Genomic DNA, 21,570 nt, shown 5'->3' on the forward strand with positions numbered 1-21,570 from the left:
CAAAGGTGTATGGATGTTAATCAGCCAGTATATATGTGTTTCTTGGATTACAACAAAGCCTTCGATAAGGTCAGACATAACCGTCTTATCGAATTACTTGAAAAGAAAAACTTAGATATGAGAGACATCAGGATCGTTAGCGCTATCTATTATAATCAGATCGCTGTGGTAAAAGAGAACAACGTCTTTTCAAATGAAATACAGATTAAGAGGGGCGTCAAGCAGGGCTGTGTCCTGTCTCCTACTTTGTTCAATTTGTATTCAGAGAAAATAATCCAGGAAGCACTAGAAGCACTAACTATGGGAATAAAAGTAAATGGCCGACCAATCAATAATATACGGTTTGCCGACGACACTATTTTATTAGCGGAATGTCTTGAGGATTTACAACAAATGGTTGACAGAGTGGTAGAAGTCAGTGAAGAAAACGGACTGTCCCTAAACACAAAAAAGACAAAATTTATGGTAATTACAAAAGCCCAACAGCGCCAAGACTACATAACAATACATGAAGAACAAATTAAAAAAGTTGAAAAATATAAATATCTGTGTACAATAATTAACGAAAATAATGAGTACACAGAAGAGATTAAGGCAAGAATAGGACAGGCAAGAAATTCTTTCAACAAACTAAAAAAAGTACTCTGCAGCAGGGACATTTCAATTTCTTTAAAGATAAGACTTCTGAGATGCTACGTGTTCTCCGTATTATTTTATGGGTTGAAGGCTTGGACATTAAAAAAAGATGTTTCGGACAGATTAGAAGCCTTATGGGCCTACAGAAGGATATTAAGAATAAGTTGGGTGGATAGAGTCACGAATGTCGAGGTGTTAAGAAGAATGGAAAAAGATAAAGAGGTTTTAAATACAATTAAAGTCAGAAAACTGCAATATCTGGGACATGTCATGAGCGGCGAGCATTATAACTTGCTGCAATTAATAATACAAGAAAAATACAGGGTAGAAGGAGTCGCGGAAGAAGACGCATCTCCTGGTTAAACAATTTGAGAGCTTGGTTTAACTGCACTTCTGCTGACCTCTTTAGAGCAGCGGTATCGAAAGTGCGAATTTCCATGATGGTTGCCAACCTTCTTAGAGGAGATGGCACATGAAGAAGGAAGCGTGGCAAAATTTTTGCATCTTTTGTGGGGTCCCAAAATTGGCATTGCAAAATTCAGCTTGTTCGTATGATTTTTAGAAATCAAATCTCTGACGACTGAACTATAAGTCTAACGAAAAAGAAAGAGACTATACCTAGGAATGATGTTAATTAATCTTTGTTTAGTGTGGCCACATAAATTAAAGTTTATGAAGATTGGGCAGAAAGATTTTTGCTTGTTTTTATTGTAAACCAAGAAAATATTTATGCAACCCCGTATTTATCAACAGAAAATGTGAACCTCAGATGTGACCGATATAAATTATAATTAAATTTATTTCATCAAGATCCAGATAATGTACACAAGGTTTTCAAGATGGTTTAGCATGCTATGAAATTCTAGCTGCGAGCCAATGACCATGACGCAGCAATTGAATCCCAAGGGCGTCGGAAGAGTTGGAGAAGTCGCGACGCCAGACGTCATTCACCTGAATGTATAATAGTCCGCAGTGCGTTGTTGTCGATTCACAAGATTTGAAACTTCATATAAATACATATACACTACTTTAAGAAAAACTTTCCATATTGAGAATATTAAGAAAATATATTTCTCCCCACAGCTGTTTCATTGTATATTTTATTCTCCTAAAACCAGAATGTACTATTTGTGTTCTATATTTTAAATGATGATTATTCAAAGTTTCAAAACATTACTTAAGGTTTTAAAAGTGTGTTCATTAAACTAAATTTGAAGATACAATATTTTAAACCATAATGAAACCCGTCTGCACGAATTCCTCTTCGGTCTCTTGCGTGTAAGCAATTATCAAAAATGTTCTGAAAATGCTTTTTTGTGGCATGTCAAGTTAAATGTTATGTTTATATGGGATTAAGCCACAATTTATTGTAATGGCAATTACATTTCCAACTAAACAGAGCTTGACGTTTCGATTTTCACTCCGAAAATCCTCATAAAAAAAAAAATATCTTAAAAACTCTGGAAATGTATAACGAGTTGTTGTTTGCAAGAGATTATAACCCTAGAGATGACAAAACTTATACAAAAACTAATATTGCACTGCAAGATACCAGTCAAGTCCTTACCAATAAAATCAATAAACTAACAACTTTATAAGATGAACAACCAGGATTCATATCCGGAAGATCCTGCGTAGACGCCGTATTTGTACTAAGACAAATCACCGAAAAGGCCATCGAGTACAATAAACCAGCATATCTATGTTTTATAGACCTGACAAAGGATTTCGATCGCATCCAAGTCGAAGACCTCTTACACCTACCGTATTAAAGAAACATAACAATTAATATTATACAAACTATCGAAAACATCTACTTACATAATCAAATACAGCCAAAGATAAATGGAAAACTAACACAGTGTATACCAGTACAAAGTGGAGTCAGACAGGGTGACTCGTTAAGCCCACTTCTCTTTAATATAATAATGGGCAAAATAATACAATCAGTACGTAAAGGCCATGGATACAGAATGGGGAACAAAGAAATCCAAATATTATGTTATGCAGACGACGCCGCATTAATCGCTGAGACAGAAGGCGAGCTCTATCTACACATATCTTCAATACAACAGCCAAGAAATACAATATTGTTACAATAAATATGACTCATATTTAAGCTATAAACATATTTTTCTAACAAGTATTTCTTAGTAGGTAAATATCCACGGGTCCCCTCCGATAAAAACCTGTCTGGCGGCTTCGATGGCATTCGAGAAACTTCAGAAAGGGGTCACCGCCCGAATTCTAGTGAACTCCAGAACAACGGTTAATAAATATATATATATATATATATATATATATATATATATATATATATATATATATAAATATATATATATATATATAAATATATATAAATATATATATATATAAATATATATATATATATATATATATATATATATATATATATATATATATATATATATATATATATATATAGAGGAATTATGTCTTTAAACAGTTAGTCTGAAAAGAATAATTGTATCGAGTCGAGTCGTTATTAAAGCGGTTGGTATAGTCGACACTGTTTCTGTTGGTGTTTTGTTGACATTTGGTTCACCATGCTAGTACGCCATACGTTAGCATAGGTCTGACTCCAGTTATATATCTGTTGAGATTCCATACCAACCCATGATATTCCACATATCCTTCGACATGTTTAAAGTTAACGCTTCGCTTTATTAAATAACATTTCCAGGCAAGTCGCTAATTTAGTATTACTCCTAGATATTTGACTTCATTGGCCTCTTTGACATTTTCTTCGTACAGAATGGGCATTCGTTATCTAAATTATGTCTCCTTGTGAAATTAACTACCACTGTTTTGCTAGGATTGAGAGGATATTTAATATTAAGTTAAAGTATGCTGAATATCACATTTCTGTATTTTCCTCTTACCATAATTCCCAGATTATCGACATAAGCCTGCACTTCTACCCCCTGTGCGTTAATGAGCGAGATGAAGTCAACCACCAGGAGTGACCACTGGAGGGGAGAAATTACTCCCCCTGTAGGCACAACTTAGCTGTTGTGGCCACAAACTCCTCTCCTTGCAGGTCTATTAGAATTAGCCGATTTTCCAGTATTGCTTTGCTTACTCGATAAGTAGGACAGAGAGCCATAGAAAAACATTCCAAAAACAAGAATCATGATATTTAGGGTTAATTTTAAAGAAAAATCAGCCATCTTGAGTTGTAAAAGAAAAATAACTATTCATGTTAAAAAAAAAGACGGTTGAGAAATATGAGAATGGATAGATAAGACTATTCTCCTCTTTACACGATAATTTATATATTAATTCGGAAACATTTTTTTTTAAATATAAATTTATTTATAAAAGTAACACCAACTCTCAAATAATTTTCTACCAATCAGCTATGGGCACAGAACAATTATTTGGCTATGTAAATTTTACTAATTAAATAAATTTTCTTTTACTCAAACTTCTTTTAATTGAAAGCACCAAAAACGAATAAAAAAGTATGAATATATTCGACAACAGTGTCGCAAACCTTTTGGTCTCTCTTCCCATTATTATCCTTGTCTCATTTTAACGAACACGCGGCACATCTGGCAACTGTTGTTTGGATGTGGCAAGGCCTTTCTATTCTATGTGTGTTATCTCTGATATGAATCATGATATTCTTTGTTTGAGGTAGGTCTGGAAATGTTTATAAACGACGTAGTAATGAATTTAGTATAAAATTTGCTTGTTATTTTTGTTTCTGATTTATACAGGACAAATTTATACAGTTACGTATAACAAATTAATTGTGTGTCATGCCTATTATGATCACTTTTGCAGCGTGATATAATAAAATTATCAGCCTGATCTTTGGACAAACCTTACATTTTTATATTACCTGACTATCTTTTTCAAGCAGTTTCACCATCCCCTTTCATCTAACATTTAAGTTCTTTACTGCAACCTGTTATGACCAGTTAAAATAATTTATCGAACATATAGTAAGACGAGAAAATAGTAAGACAAATATCATAATTTTGCATTTAATATTTTAGAGGTGTTACATCAGCTAGCTGAATTTTTTAACATCATAAAAGCAGTTATAAATATATATAATATAGAGTATTAAAAAATCCCAGTAGAGAAGCAACACTAACGACATAGTGAGAACAACAGGACTTGTACGACCTCATCACTTTATAGCTCCCCCAAGAAATATTATAAGAGCCTCCGAACCAATTATATCAATATCAAATATATCTGGGATTTTAGTTAAAGGAACAAATTGTTTGAAATAAATAAGAACAGAACTGAAAGGAATTTTTAGGTAAGAAATAAAATAAACCAAGTGGGTACTAATACTTTATTTGTAAGCGTAGTTTATACTATCAATTTTAAAAATACAGAAAACATAGTATGAAGGTTCGTGCTAGTCTACAGTACCGTCTACTGTACCACTTTTTTAAAATCCAAATTGCAATAAAAAACCACATTGAATGCTTGACATTTTCACACTTGTTGTAAGGTAATCTTTTCAGAGGTAACATTAAAGTATGTTTAAAATTATTTAAAGTTATGTAATGCATCGAGTAAAAAATCGAAGAAGAAATAATTGAAAATAAAATCATTGCTGAAAAGGGGGTACATTTACTTAATTAATATAAAAATTGAACCAGTTGGTCACGAATTACCAAGATTCCTAATACAATTTGTATTCCCAATCGCTCTGAAAAAAAGAAGAGCCGAAGAAGTAGATATAACTAAATGAAAGTTTTTTGTGAAAAAGACAGAAAGTTTGTAAAACAAATAATTAATAGTTTCTTCTTCTTCTTCTTAAAGTGCCCTCTCCTCAATGGAGGTTGGCTACTACAATTTTAAAATCTTCTCTATCTTCAGCTGTTCTTATTAGCCGTTCAAAATTTAGCCCTGTCCATTGTCGGATGTTTCTGAGCCACGATAGTCTTTTCCTTCCTAGGCCTCTCTTTCCCTCGATTTTTCCTTTCACTATAAGTTGGGCATATTGGTACTTATTCTTTCTCAGTATGTGGCCTAGGTATGATGTTTTTCTAACTTTTACTGTGTTAAAAAGTTCTCTTTCCTTGCCTATTCTATGCAGCACTTCTTCGTTTGAGGTATGCGATGTCCATGAAATTTTGAGCATTCTCCGGTAGGTCCACATTTCAAAGGCCTCCAATTTATTTACGGTTGATGTTTTTAGGGTCCACGTTTCAACTGCATATAGAAGAGTCGACCAAACGTAGCATTTTGATAAACGTAGTCGAATTTCGAGTTTTATTCGAGAATCACAAAGCAATTTTTTTATTTTTTCGAAAGATTTTCTGGCCTGTTCTATTCTCGATCTTATTTCTAGATCAGGATTTAGGCTGCTATCGATCCAACATCCCAGGTACTTAAATCTATTGACCTGTTCTAAAATGTGCCCATTTATTGTGCAAGGTTGAGGTACGTTTTGGTTTTTTCGGATTGACATCACTTTGGTTTTTTTAATGTTTATTTTCATACCAAATTGCTCACAGGTCGAGTTGGTCTTGTCGATGAGTCGTTGTAGACCTACGTCGGAATCCGCAATTAACACTGTATCATCGGCGTATCTGATACTGTTGATATTTACGCCATTCACCTTGACTCCATCCTTGGAATCCTCCAATGCTTCTTTAAATAGAAACTCGGAGTAAAGATTAAACAGATTAAACTTAATAGTTTCACAGAAAGTAAAATTAATTCATACTATGCCACTCCACTGTAACGGCCGTGTTGTGTTTTTTTGTATTCCATAGGGTACTGGATTGGCTGATGAATAAAGATTTAGTTTTTTGTGTTTATTTATTTCTCAAACATGGATAATGGATACACAGATTATATAGGTTATATATGTCATGTCAACTTCTTCTTCTTTTTTATTTAAATTCAGTTGTACCAACTGCTGAGTACAAAACTGGTTACAAACATTAAAACATAAAAATCCTAACATAGCCCCCCTTTGAAGGGAACCTTCAAAATATATAATGTAAATTTCACGATTATTGTCTTTACTAATTTTCACTTGAAGAAGCTTCATCTTGTAGAGGTAATGGATGTAGATGTCTCACAGATCGTTTTAGGACACCTTTTGTAGTGGACACAAGGGATACTCGATGAATACCATCTGGACCAGGAATCAGCTGCAAAACTCGTCCTAGTTGCCATTTTTGTGGTGGTAAGTGGTCATTACGGATTAATACCAGACTTCCAACTGAAAGTTTTGACTGTGGAGACTTCCATTTATATAGTTGGTGGAGCTGGCTGATGTATTCTTTTGAAAATCGATTCCAAAACTGTTGTTGCAAACGTTGAACAGCTTGGAGTCTTGTGATTCTATTTTCTGCTACTTCCAGTAAGTCTAAGGAAGGAAGAGAAGTAATAGGATGGCCCAAAAGGAAGTGGGAAGGAGTCAGAGGCTCGTAATCATTTGGGTCATCTGAAATTGCATAGAGCGGTCTTGAATTTAGAATGCCTTCAATTTGAATTATGAGTGTTAAAAACTCTTCATAGGTTAAAATAGAATTTAATAGAGTTCTTTTAAGATGATGTTTCATTGATTTAACTGCGGCTTCCCATAAGCCACCAAAGTTAGGACTATAAGGAGGAGAAAAATGCCAACTTATATTATTGCTAGTTGCATAATCTATTAATGTAATATGATTATTTTGAATAAACTTGTACAATTCATTGAGTTCATTACATGCACCTTGAAAGGTTTTACCATTATCAGAATAAATGTGGTTGGGTATTCCCCGACGTGAAACAAATCTTCGCAGACATGCTATAAAGCATTCTGTTGTCATATCTGAAATGAGCTCAAGGTGAATAGCTTTAGTTACAAAACATACAAACACACAAATGTAACCTTTTGTTGTTTTTGCACCTCTTCCCTTTCTGTCTTTTATATTATATGGACCTGCATAATCTATTCCAGTGACTTGAAATGGAAAAGATGGTGAAATTCTATTATTAGGTAAGCTACCCATAGGGGCAATGGATGCAACTGGCTTGTGTCTAAAACACTGAATACAATTCTTGACAATTTTTTTTGCAAGAATTTTCCCCCCAATAGGCCAATATTTTTGTCTGACTGTTGCCAATAGTAATTGCGGCCCTGGATGTAATAAATAGTTATGTTTATGAATAAAAATTAGTTTAGTAAATGGATGATTTGAAGATATAAGGATAGGATGTTTAATATTTGTTTGTAAATTAGTATATTTTAATCGTCCCCCTACACGAAGAATACCTTGCTCATCCAAAAAGGGACATAGAGAAGATAATTTATGGTTATGGGGTAATGGTTTATGAGACAGAAGAATTAGTGTGTCATTAAATGAATCCTTTTGAGCTAGTTTGATTAATGTTAGCAGTGCTTGATCAACTTCAATTGCTTGTAACGGACCCAAGTATTGATTGTTTTTATTTTTTGAATTATGAATAAATCTTTTACAATATGCAATTGTTCTGACTAACTTTAAATAACTAGAAAACTTTGTAAATATTTCTAACGAATTGACAGAAATGTTTGAAAGAATTGTTGTAGGAATCCTTTTTAATTCTGGTAATTTTGACTTAGATATATTAAATGAATATTGAGGCCATTGACTGTTTGGTTCACATAAAAACTCTGGCCCTGTCCACCACATATGGTGGTATTTTAATTTGTTTGGTAGTATGCCTCTGGAGGCAACATCAGCAGGATTTGTTTTTGTATTAATATAACTCCAATTTGAGATAGAGGTTAAATTTTGAATTTTTGCAACTCTATTACCCACAAAAATTTCTAGAGAGTTTGAATCTGTTTTTAACCAACAGAGCACTACTTGTGAATCAGACCAATAATAAAATTGTATATCATTACTAAGATTGAATAGTGATGTTTTTACTTGAATAGATAATTGTGCAAGTAATAAGGCTGCACATAATTCCAATCTTGGAATTGTTAATAACTTAAGTGGTGCTACCTTGGTTTTTGAGCATAATAATTGTACATGAAATTCTCCTTGCGAATTTGAGCTGCGTGCAAAAATACATGCAGCATATGCATCACGAGATGCATCACAAAAACCATGGATCTCTATCAATTTATACTCATTTTTTATAACATATCTAGGAATGGATAATTGATTTAATTCTGACAATTCAGTTCTAAACTGTTGCCATTGTAAAGATAGATCATCTGGAATGGGTTCATCCCATGCCATGTTTAATGACCATAATTTTTGTATCATTATTTTTCCTAGAATTATACAAGGGCTGATTAAACCTAATGGATCATAAATTTGTGCTATATCTGAGAGTACTTGTCTTTTTGTAAGTGAACTTGTTAATGGATAAATATTTTTATTAATTGAATATTTTAAAATATCTAATTGACTGTACCAGTAAATACCTAATGTTTTTGAAGCATCATTTTGTCCTAATTTTAATATGGCTAATGAATCATCATTACTGGAAATGGTTTGAAGAACATTTGGATTGTTAGAAGTCCACTTTCTTAGAGGAAATCCAGCAGAGTTTAGAATGAATGAGACTTCTTGACATGTTTGAATTAATTCAGAAATACTATTACAACCAGTGAGTAGATCATCTACATAAAAGTCTTTTAGAATTGTTTGTGATGCTAATGGAAATGAATTTATATGTTCTTGAGCTAATGTTTGTAAACATTTTATTGCTAAATATGGAGCTGAAGTTGTTCCATAAGTCACTGTATTTAGCTCATAAACTGAAAGGTCTTGTTCTGGATTATCTCTCCAAACAATTCTTTGTAATGACTTATGGTCATTGTGAATTAAAATTTGTCTATACATTTTTGTAATGTCTGCAGAAACTACATATCTAAACATTCTAAATCTTAGTAAAATACTGATGATATCATTTTGGACTTTAGGACCAATGTATTGTAAATCGTTTAATGAGTAGCCTGTAGAAGAAGCACAGCTACCATCAAAAACTACACGTAGTTTTGTTGTAATACTTTCTTCTTTGAGAACACCATGATGTGGTAAATAATAGTATGTTTTATTAGGATTATCTTGTGACATATCTATCTTAGTCATATGATTTAAGGAAATATATTCTTTAATAAATTGTGAATATTGAATTTGAAAATTGTTGTTTTGATTAAATCTTTTTTCTAGATTTACAAATCTGGTACAGGCTGTATTGAATGAATCCCCTAATACATCAGGAGATAGTTTTAATGATAACTTTACTACAAAACGACCCTCTTCATTTCTAGTAGTATTTCTGTGAAAATGATTTTCACATTCTGATTCATCTTTTGGCAAAACTGAATTTACAGGTACTTCTTCTAGTTCCCAAAATCTTTTTAATTGAGCATCTTCTGAATAAATTGTGTTTGCAAAATTGCATCTGGATAATGAAGTTGATACAGGACTTTTTCCTGAAACAACCCAGCCTAGTTTAGTATTTTGTAAAATAGGTAACCCGTTACCAAGATATATTTTTCCTTCTGTTAGAAGGTCCCAAAAAAGATCTGCACCTATAAGCATATCAATCTCTCCAGGTTCAAAAAATTGTTCATCTGATAATTGAATATTTTTAGGGATAATTAAAGATGGGTGGATTAGTTTTTGTGCAGGTATTTCACTGCATATGTTGGAAATCACATAACATGAAATTGTTGTTTGATAATTATCAACTCTAGACAAAATAGTCAAATTGCATTTTTTTGATAGATGTGAAGTTACTTGATTAATTCCAACTATAGATAGTTTTGAATCTATTAAAGGTATGTCAATTTTATTGCAAAACCCTTGTGTGATTAAATTGTTTTGTGAACCACTGTCTAATAGAGCTCGACAGTAATGTTGGTTGCCTACCGTATCTTTCACATAAAAGCCTACAGTGGATAATAGAATTTGTGTATTTGAATGTTGGGGTTGTATGAATAAATTGGTAGATATTGGGTTATTGGATTGTTCATGAATTAATGAATTATGTTTTACATTGCAAATTTTGCAAGGCCCTAAATAGCATGATTCAACCTTATGTCCTGTCCTCAGACAGTTTACACACAACTGTAGTTGTGAAATTGATTCTTTTCTTTGATTGATATTTAGTTTTAAGAAATCAGAGCAACTGTATATTGTATGGTTATTCTTTTTACAAAAGTTACATTTTTTGTAATGATTATTTGAATTATTGTTGGAAATTGCTAAATTAAAATGTGAATGATTTTTTGTTTTGTTTGGTTTTATATTAGAACTAGAATTAATGTTTACATTTGTAGTGTTGTGTATGATTTCCAATATGTCTGCTTTTGATTTAAGAAATTCTAAGAATTCCTCCATGTTAGGAAGTTCACCACTAAATTTTTTCTCTTTCCACTCTCGAAAAGTATTTTTGTCTAATTTTGATGAAACTAAATGTATAATTAGAAAATCCCACAACTGGTCTTTACTAATACCTATGTTTTGTAAAGATACAAGATTTTTTGATACATTGTCTAATAGTCTACGAAAACTAGTTGAGGATTCTTTAAAACAATGCTCTATGTTAAGAATTGAATTTAAATGACTATCTACTAAAAAATACTTTTTGTCAAACCTGTCTAATAATGTGTTCCAAGCTTCTTGATATAAATTATCAGTGAATGGAATTTGATCAATTAAACTTTTTGCATAACCTTCTAGTGATGCTCTCAATAAAGAAAATTTTTGAGAATCTGTCAATGATGCATTCTCATGTATTGTTGAAAGGTAATTACTTTTAAACTCCAGCCAACTGTCATAATCACCTTTAAACATTTGAAGTTTAATTTTAGGTAAAATAATATTTTGTAATGGATCTTTATTATAACTATTACAACTTAATGAATTGTTACTAGTTGGATTTGCAGACATACTTTCTATGTATGTCTTAAGAAAACTTAGAGTATCATAATAGCGCTTTTTAAATTGTTCTCTCTCCTTATAGTTCTCCTCAAGCTGTTGTTCAGGACAATTTACCTCTATTTCTAATTGAATGATTTCAAAGTCTTTATTTATTAACTCTAATTCATTAATTCTAATTGTAGCATCAGCTAATGAAGGTTTCCTATCTGGTTCTGATATTTTTATAACATCTATAAACTTTTCTACCAAAGTTAACCGCTTTTTAGCTGAACCCCTAGTTCTAATACATTTTGCTAAATCAGACATGATTATTGATTAAAGCCTCTAAATTATGAATAATAGGTTGGATAATAAGTAAGGTAAAATAGGAAATAGAATGAATGACTTACGATTACCCTCCTGTGTGTGTAGTGTATGTAGAAGACTTCAGTTCTTGTGGATATTTTTTGAAAATAGCTGTTTTTGGATGTATCCCGCTCGAAGGATCAACAATGTTGTGTTTTTTTGTATTCCATAGGGTACTGGATTGGCTGATGAATAAAGATTTAGTTTTTTGTGTTTATTTATTTCTCAAACATGGATAATGGATACACAGATTATATAGGTTATATATGTCATGTCAACTTCTTCTTCTTTTTTATTTAAATTCAGTTGTACCAACTGCTGAGTACAAAACTGGTTACAAACATTAAAACATAAAAATCCTAACAGGCCGTAAATCATTAACTATAGTACTAGCTTGCCAAGCCGGACGGTCCATGTTCGATCCTCGTCTCAGACACCAGAAATTTTTTAATTTATAATTAAAATGAGCCGCCACCGTGCTTCAGAGGACACGTAAAGATGTCAGTCACGGCTACGTAAGTGGTCGTTAATGCTAAAACATGAGCCAGAAGGTTATACAAGTGGAAGATGTACAATAAGCCAATTACCTGCAGTACCACCGGGTATAACACCAAACGGGTTTTGAAAAAAAAGGCATGCCTTTAACAAGGATCTACTGAGGATGTAAACCAAGATGTACGAGATATTTTACTAAGTTTGATACAAGAAAATCAATCATCCAATTAACCAGAAGAGTTAATACTTGTACAATCAAAAAATAATCGATCATTTTACAAAGTTGAACACAGAGGCGCACCTAGAATGTTCCTGGTGGGGGGGTTAGTTGGCACCGAATTTTTTTTTTGCTACCTCCACCTTGAGTCCTTAAAATTTGGGTTTTAGTTTAATTTAAAGTACTAAAGATAGCAGTATTCAGATGTAATTGTGAACACTATTCGATCTCTCCTTACTTCCCGTCATTTTCGCGATCATTTCTCTATACATTATGTTTCTCTCCACTGTACATCTATTACACTCCAGCATTGTGTGAGTAACAGTGTCGGAATATTCGCAGTATAGGCATTTATCTGCATCTGTCTTTCTGAACCTATGAAGATACGCCCTAAAACTGACAATCGACCCGGAGGCTCGGGATCAGCATCTTGGTCCACTGGTTTATTACCTCTTCTTTATCTAGTTGAATACCCGTAGTTTAGTTATTAAATTAGCGTTTTGGATTTTTTTGTGTGTAAAAGGCAGGCTACACTTTCCTACTATTTTCTTTATTTATTTTTTACTTTGGGTTTTAACGCCCAAAACCCCTCCCTGGGTGCGCCACTGGTTGTACGATTCAAATCTTTACTTAAAATGGTAAGAAAGTCACAAGGTGAGCAAAAATATTAGACTCCAAAAAAGAAATAGGGGAAATATAGAAGACACATTATTTGATGAATCAGATACAGATTTAGTGAATAGTTATAATGACTAAAACAGAAATAATTTAACAAATTAAAGAGATGCACATACTACAAATGAGCCAGGAAATGACTATAAGAATAGAATAGAATAGAATAGAATTTATTTAATCAATATACAAAAATAGTTTTGTTTTTGACAAGTCAAAGGAATAGTGACAATACATATAAAACATATAAATTTTTTGGCGAATTTAAACATTACAAACATGTATATATTTAATATTAACAGTTAAAAAAAACGACAAACACACTTTGCGGAATTATAAAAAACATGAAATATAATTATAATAGGCAACTACCCTGACCAAACTAGTAGTATTGTGTAAAAGCTGTACTTAGATACTCAGTTTTTGAATAGAAACAATGTTTCAAAAAGTGTGATTTAATTTTAATCTTAAATGATAACAAGTGAAGACTTTTTACTTCATCTGGCAATAAGTTATACAAACTAACATCAGTCGAATTTTTTATGCTCTTTGTCAACCTAAAACGTTGTGCTCTAATAGTATCTCTAGATCTTGTATTGTGATCATGGACGTTGGAGTTTATGTTAAACTTACCTTTGTTGGCATGAATTTCAATCAGCGTCTCATATATATAGAGTGAAGGTAGTGGCATAATACCTAAATCCAGAAATAAAGGTTTACAGTGTTCCCTATACTCTGCTCTTGCAAGTATCCTCACTACTCTTTTTTGTAATTTAAAAATTCGATCTGCGTAAGAAGAATTACCCCAAACAGTTATTGCGTACTGTAAATGGCTATGAAATAGTGCAAAGTAGCACATTCTAAGGGTATTTTTAGGAATCATATAAACTAAGTTGCGTATTAAAAATATACTTGTAGCAAGTCTAGAACTTAAGTAATCTATATGAGCACTCCAATCCAAATTATCGTCTAGAAAGATTCCTAATAGTTTAACACTATTTCTTGAGATATACTTCCAATCAGAACTAAAAATCAAATTCTGATTTTTCTCTTCATTTAGCTTTAGCCTATTATGTGAAAACCAGTTTTCTGCTTTCTGGGTATCAATATCTATTTTAATTTTTAAATTATTCTGATTAATATCAGTATTTATGAGAGTTGTATCATCTGCGAAGCAAACACATTTTATAGGAAAAGTGTAGTGAAATAAGAAACAAAGTGGGTCCTAATATCGAACCTTGAGGTACACCATATTCGACAGTATCAGACTCAGAATAGCTGTTATTAAGAAAAACTGCCTGTTTTCTATTTGTTAGGATTGATCTAAATAGATTAAGAGTGTTTCCCCTAATACCGTATTTATGCATTTTTTCCAACAGTAATTCATACGAAACACAGTCAAAAGCTTTGGATAAGTCACACAATGTCAAAGACACAAAATGACCGTCCTCCGAGCCATCAGCTATATCTCTCACAATTTTCTGTATAGCTAGTGTAGTGCTACACTTTTTTCTAAAGCCATATTGATTACAGTGAAGTATTTTGTGTTTTTCTAGATATTCTACCAAACGAACATTTAGAATACTCTCAAAAATTTTGCCGAAAATGGGAATGATTTGGGAATGATAAGATGATTCAATAAGACAATAATAAAACAAAAATATAATTTTTAATAACAGTAATTAAATGTTTCATTTTATGATAGTAAAACTCACAAAGTTTAAGCAGATTTCCTAAAACTGTAACCGGACAGAAGAATATTTTAGTTAACATTTCCGATGTCAATAGAAGTTCACTTAGTTCTCTGTATTATTTGAAATCAAGACGTCAAAAGAAAACATCAAAAGACGTATTGGGGAAACTGTGTGCAATGAATAGATACTAGGTTTTTGAATTAGATTTCGATTTTTTATTGTACTTTTTTGAAACCTTTACAAATGACATCATCCGACGAATCGGTTTATACTAAATTAGATTTACGAACAATGGCAGCAAAAAATCTAACACCTCAGAAGCATTTTACTGTCGTATATAATTATATAATTTTTTAATTTAAATATTCGGTCTTGTTCGATTCAGTATTGAAATATCAGGCATTTTTGATATGGACATAGTATGTCTATATGTCCAACTATATTCGATCATGGGTCGAAATCGCCATGTTTACAGCACATATTTTCAGTAGAGAAAGATATATTGCTTCACACCATGTTTTTATTTATTTAAATAAAAATGACCCGGCATCAACTACTGAGAGTTATTAGCAGCGGTACAAATACAAATTGCAAGTATTCAATTTCTTACAATGTATACAATTTAAATATTATATTAATATTGTAAAATTTAATATATTTGTTGTTTGTTTGGGTTTATATGACTGTGGACACTAAATCCATTCGCCAATCTTACAATTTTTACTCATTTTTTCATTAGTCATTGTTTCTTATACAATCTTATCCTAAATCTATTACTAAGTAGTATTTATCTCTAATACATAGTCTTTTTTTTTGTAATTTGTTTCTATTTTTTTTTCTATCAGGTGCTTTTTAGTTATTTATAATTATAAAATAGGTGTTGAGGTCCTCAGAGTTCCACAGCAAACTCTTCTGCAGCTATAATATATTTAAAACACTATAAAATACCAGAAGAATGCAGAAGAGCGATTTAATTTTACTATTTCAAAAACGAAATAAAAAACAACCAAACAACTACAGAGGTGTAAACTTGTTTAATACTACCCTAAAACTTACAACTAAAATTTTACAAGAATGAATGAATCAAAGAATAAGTTTAGCAGATGAATAACAGGGTTTTCGTAACAGGGTTTCGTACAGGGGAAAATCGAGTACAGATGACATAATATTCGTCATAAAGCAAATTATTGAGAAATTACTAGAGTATAATAGACCGGCATTTCTGTGTCTGATTGACTCAAAGAAAGCATTGGACAGAGTAAGACTCAAAGATGTAATCCATCTTTGTATAATAGAGAAGTTCCCCTAAGTATCATAAAAACTATTGAAAACATCTACCAAAACAACAAAATGGAAGTAAAAATAGATAGACAACTTAGAGAACCTAAAGAAATAGGCAGCGGAATAAGGAAACTTGGATAAAATCATGAAAAGTGTTAACAAAGGAAGAGGATACAGAATGAGAAACAAGGAAGTAAAAATACTCTGCTACGCAGACGACGCAATATTGATAGCCTAAGATGAATATAGTCTGCAAAGACTGCTCCACAGATTTAACATAAGAACAAAAGAATTTTGAATTTAAAAAATATTAATCAGCAAAAAACCAATCAGATGTAAAATAGAAATTGATGGCATCAGTATTGAACAAGTAATGGAAATAAAATACCTTGAAATTACACTATCCAGCTATGGACAAAGTAGAGAGAGATCAAGTACAAAGAGCAAATAGACTGGCAGGATGCCTTAATAACACTATATGGCGAAACAGACACGTTAACACTAAGATAAAGTCAAGAATGTATAAAGCCAGAGTAAGACCAATAATGACATATGCCTCAAAAACAGGACCCGACACAGCCACAACACAAAGGTTATTGGAAACGGCAGAGGAGAGAGGACTGAGTAAAATTACAGGAAATACGCTGAGAGATCGAAAGAGAAGTGAAGACATTAGAAGAAAATGTAACGTACAGAGTATAAACGAATGAACACTTAATAGAAAAAAAATTGAATAACCACATAAGCCGAATGGCGAACACCCGTATCGTCAAAATAGCAAGAGATAAATCACCAATCGGCAGACAACCGCACAGAAGATGTAGTGACAATCTTCCATAAAGGTATTAATCCGCCAATGAACAAGCAGAATTGCTTATAAAGAGGAAGAAAAAGAAAATTTAATGTCTTTTAAGTATTTCAGTACTTTGTTGAACTGGCAGCCTAGTAAATCCTTTATGTTGGTAGTGAGATTTTTTTTTTTCTTTCGTAGATGTATGTTTTGAATTCTATCAGGATATGTTTAACTAACATTGATTATAATCTTGCAGTTGTGGCAGAAAGGTATGGGTTCTTTATTTATTAAGTGGATATGGGTCGGTATAGTATGTCCTAATCGCAGTCAGTGGACTTATTATTACTTATAACAATAAAACACTGAAAATTTGTTTTTAAAACTTCCACAAAATTTTTTATAATATCTTATTTCTACAGCTGTTTCGGCCAAGTGCCTTTCTCAAGTGATCTATTTTTGGTATGTGTTTACACTTTATAGTCTTTAACTAAATAGATTGAGGAGGAGAGAACTGTTTATCTCAAGTTGGTCATTCAGAATTATGTCTGTATTTTTTAATTTGTTAATTTCCATAGATTCAAAGATAGCCTACCTAAGGCTTTTATTTTGGATGTGAGGAATTTGGTAGAATCTGGTTTTCTATACCTCCATCTTCTCTCCTCTTTCTATACGCCCTTTTATGTTCTGCTATACGTTTGTTAAAATTTCTACCAGTTTGACTGATGTAAGTTTTTGGGCAGTCGCCACATTTAAGTTTGTATACATTACTGTGAAGTGCTTTTTATTTTGGCATTTGTTGTTTTTAATATATTTGCCATGTTGTTATTTAATATATAAGTTGTTGTTTGTTCTAAGAGCTGGTGTTTTCCTTTCTTTTTTATGTGTTTGGCTGTTTTTGTTGATATCTTGCCTGTATATGTTATCGAGCAGATTAGATAATAGATAATAGATCACACCTACAATCATAAACTGCAATCTAATACTTCAGACATGGCTTTTTACTTTTAATTTAGTATAATATAAACATATATGCCGATTGTTAGTATATATTATGTTATAGCAACACAATAGAAATAGTATATAAACATATATGCATTTTGTTAGCAGTATAGATAGGGAAGTCAATGTTTTAATCAATTAAAAACATGTAAAAAAAAATAAAAAGTTTGTCAGAAGTGGGATTCGAACCCACGCCCACAGAGTGGACTGCGACCTGAACGCAGCGCCTTAGACCGCTCGGCCATCCTGACTTGGAAACAGGTTTTCTTATAAAAGTATAATAAATGTAAATATTGTTTTTGAGTTAATTATTTCTCAGATACATTTTTAAAATAAATATAATTTTTGTAATGCATTGTTAGCAAGGCACATGAGTGATTTATGTTTAATTGACGATTTTCGTGCTTGGTATTGGTTTTAATAGATTTTATTGCGTCTACAGCTACTACTACAAATGCTACTCGTAAATGTACGTGAAATCGTCTTTGCTATTTGTGATTTTGTAATTAAAGGTTAAACGTTCATAAAATTTATCCTTCGTGTCATCTCTATCAGTTTTGGTATCCTTATATAGTTTTTCAAGAGAACAACTTCTTCTTTTTCTACGGCATTACAGCCCAAATTGAGCCTTGGCCTCCATTATTTTTTATCTCTACCCTTGCTTGTCTGTATTTGGCTTGGCTCAGCTTGGCTGACCTTCTCCATACACGGACTCCTAAAAGGGCTTGTGCGTCGCTGTTTACTGTGTCTTCCCAGCACTTTCTAGGCTTTCCAACCGGTCTCTTTCCCTGCATTCTAGCATTCTTTTTGGTAGCCTATCCTCTCCCATTCATATCACATATCCAGCTCAGTGCAATCTTTGTATTCAAAATAAGTCTGACAGTGGTGCATCATTATAAAGTTGATAAAGCTCGTTGTTGTATATACTTCTGAAGATTCCGTTTTCCCTCACAGGTTCTAGTAGGTATTTTCCTCAGTACTTTCCTTTCGAATGTGTCGAGTTTGCTTTTGAATGTTTCTTTCAGGACCCATGCTTCACTGCCATAGCATGCTATTGGTCGAATTAAGGTTTTATAGATTCTCATCTTTGTATTTCGGTGGACATTTTTGATCTTCGATATCTCAGCAAGCCAGGATATTCTTCTTCGTCCTGGGGCCCTTTTTCCTTCAACTTTACCTTGCAAAATGCATTGGAGTAGCTGATATCTGCCTTGATTTCTCGTTATATGTCTCAAGTGCAGCGGCCCTTTACGATATTGACCAAATCCGCGATTGTGTTCATCCTGCGTAGTACTTTTTCAGTGGTGACTTTGTCTGTCCATGGTATCTTCAGGATCCTTGTGTATAATCATAGCTCGAAAGCGCCTACAGTTTTGATAGAGTTTCCGCCTTCAATGTGCACGTTTCTACTCCGTACAGAAGCACTGAATACACGTAACATTTAAGGGGCCTTATTTTTGTTTCTAGGGTGAGGTCATCTCTCTTGAACACAGAGCTCATAGTCAAGAATGCATTTTTTGCCTTTCCGATGCGACATTTAATCTCTTGGGTATTGTCCCACAATTCATTGATTATAGTTCCCAAGTAGTTATAATGTGAGACACGTTCAATTTTCATTTGGTTCACATACAAATTTGCTCCAGTTACGTTTTCTTTGCTGATGATCATTAGCTTGGTTTTGCTGGTGTTTATATCTAGTCTATGGTATTGGAAAACACTATTGTATCAACTGCATAGAGCAGGTTATTGAGCTTCACTCAATTTATTGATATACCTTCATCAATATATTTAAGAGCCTCTTTAAAAATGTGCTCCGAGTATATATTGAATATCAGTGGTGAAATTATGCACCTCTGTCTCACTCCCCCTAAGATTTTGACCTAATCTGTATATTCTCCATCTATTCGGAGCACCGCTGATTGATTCCAATACAGGTTAGTTATTATTTTTAGGTCTCTTCCGTCAATTGCTGTCCTCTTCAGCACTTCCATCATTTGTTCATGCCTGATTCTATCGAAAGCCTTCTTGTAGTCAATCAGGCATGCAAAAACATCACAGCTGTCTCTACATTTCTAAAACAATACCTGCACGCTAAATAAAGCTTCCCTCGTACCAACGGCGTATTTGATGCTAAATATTTATAGCGCAATAATAATAAAAAAATATAATATTATCCGGAGCTAAAATATGAAACAGAATACATAAAAGCAATTAAAATATGTGTCAAACTCAACAATAATTGCGAAATTAATGTAAACCCAATTTAAAGCCCCCCTAAGCATTTCATTAGAAAAGAACAATATGCAAGTAAAATAAGTAAGTATGTAATGAAAATTTTCGAAAAAATTTATCCGAATCTTTAATGCAAAAATCTTTAATGTAAAGCACATTTAATTGGATTCAGATGGCGCAAAATCGGACTAAGTGGAAAAGCATGCGAGACGCCTATGTTCAGCAGTGGACGTTAGAGGCTAGTTGATGATGATGATGATGACATCCAATTGGAGATCAATGTTGACAACAACTAAAGGAAAAGAGTTACTGCCAGGCATAAAAGAACAGAAATGTGAAGCAATATCAACAGACAGACCGACTGATTGGCCAACAGATAGAAACAAAATACCGGACTTAATTGATTTCTTCGTTATCAAAAATATTTTATCCAATTATATAAATATTAATGATAGGGTCATGAATTCAGATCATTCACCCATAATACTTACTGTGAATGACATGATCATTAGAAAGGTGTGTAATCCAATACTAACAAATCAACTAACATACTGGGAAGGTTTTAGATCAATCCTTGAAGATAGAATTGAATTAACAGTACCAATAAAAGAAACTGAGGATAAGGAAGTAGGGTTGTTTGTTAAAAATATACAAGAATCAGCATGGGAAAGCACTTCTATTCTAAGATCAAAAGCAAAAGAAGACAATAACCTAAAGAAATCAAAAAGTTAATTAAATGGAAAAGAAAACTAAGAAGGAGATGAACAAACCAGAGCTACTTAAAATAAAATAAATTTGAACAATGCTAATCAAAAAATTAAAAAAGAGATTCAAAACATAAAAAATTATTCAATCAGTTCTTACCTAAGAGAGTTGACGGTTGATAGTAGTACTGACTACTCTTTATGGATAGCAAGAAAGGCTAAACAGAGCGGTAACCCATTCTCCACCCATTAAACTGGAAGACAGTAGCTGGGTAATATGCAAAAAGCGGAGAGATTTGCAATACATATTTAGAAAATACCGCATGAAGTCAAAATTAGATCAAAGATCAAATATTGTTAGAGCCTAATCAGAGAGAGAGAGAATCAGACCAACATCACCTAAGAAAGTATCTGATGAAATTGACGACAACATAAATCCGAAGAAAGCACAGGATATGATTAAATCACTGGATAATTACTAAAAAACCCTGCCTTGTATAGCCATAGTAAAATTGAACAACCTAATCAATGCTGCATTTAGATTGAGATATGTCCTGAATTTATGGAGAATAGCTGACTTTGGAATGATATCAAAACCAGGGAAATCACCAAATGAAGTCTCCTC

At 32.6% G+C, this 21,570-nt stretch overlaps 1 protein-coding gene and 1 non-coding gene across 2 annotated transcripts; both read right to left on the bottom strand.

Moving 5' to 3' along the window:
* Window positions 1-6,659: 6,659 nt before the first annotated feature.
* Window positions 6,660-11,819, bottom strand: LOC140433715 (uncharacterized). The gene has a single exon (XM_072521693.1). The coding sequence runs from the start codon at window positions 11,817-11,819 to the stop codon at window positions 6,660-6,662; it is 5,160 nt and encodes a 1,719-aa protein (XP_072377794.1).
* A 6,358-nt stretch (window positions 11,820-18,177) lies between these two features.
* Window positions 18,178-18,260, bottom strand: TRNAL-CAG (transfer RNA leucine (anticodon CAG)). The gene has a single exon. It is a non-coding gene; the product is annotated as a tRNA-Leu (tRNA).
* Between the last annotated feature and the right edge of the window lie 3,310 nt (window positions 18,261-21,570).

This window comes from Diabrotica undecimpunctata, chromosome 2, assembly GCF_040954645.1.
Source record: "Diabrotica undecimpunctata isolate CICGRU chromosome 2, icDiaUnde3, whole genome shotgun sequence".
NCBI classification, from domain to species: domain Eukaryota; kingdom Metazoa; phylum Arthropoda; class Insecta; order Coleoptera; family Chrysomelidae; genus Diabrotica; species Diabrotica undecimpunctata.

Excerpts from the sequence above, each read along its gene's own strand:
- LOC140433715 (XM_072521693.1), bottom strand. The coding sequence starts at position 11,819 with ATGTCTGATTTAGCAAAATGTATTAGAACTAGGGGTTCAGCTAAAAAG.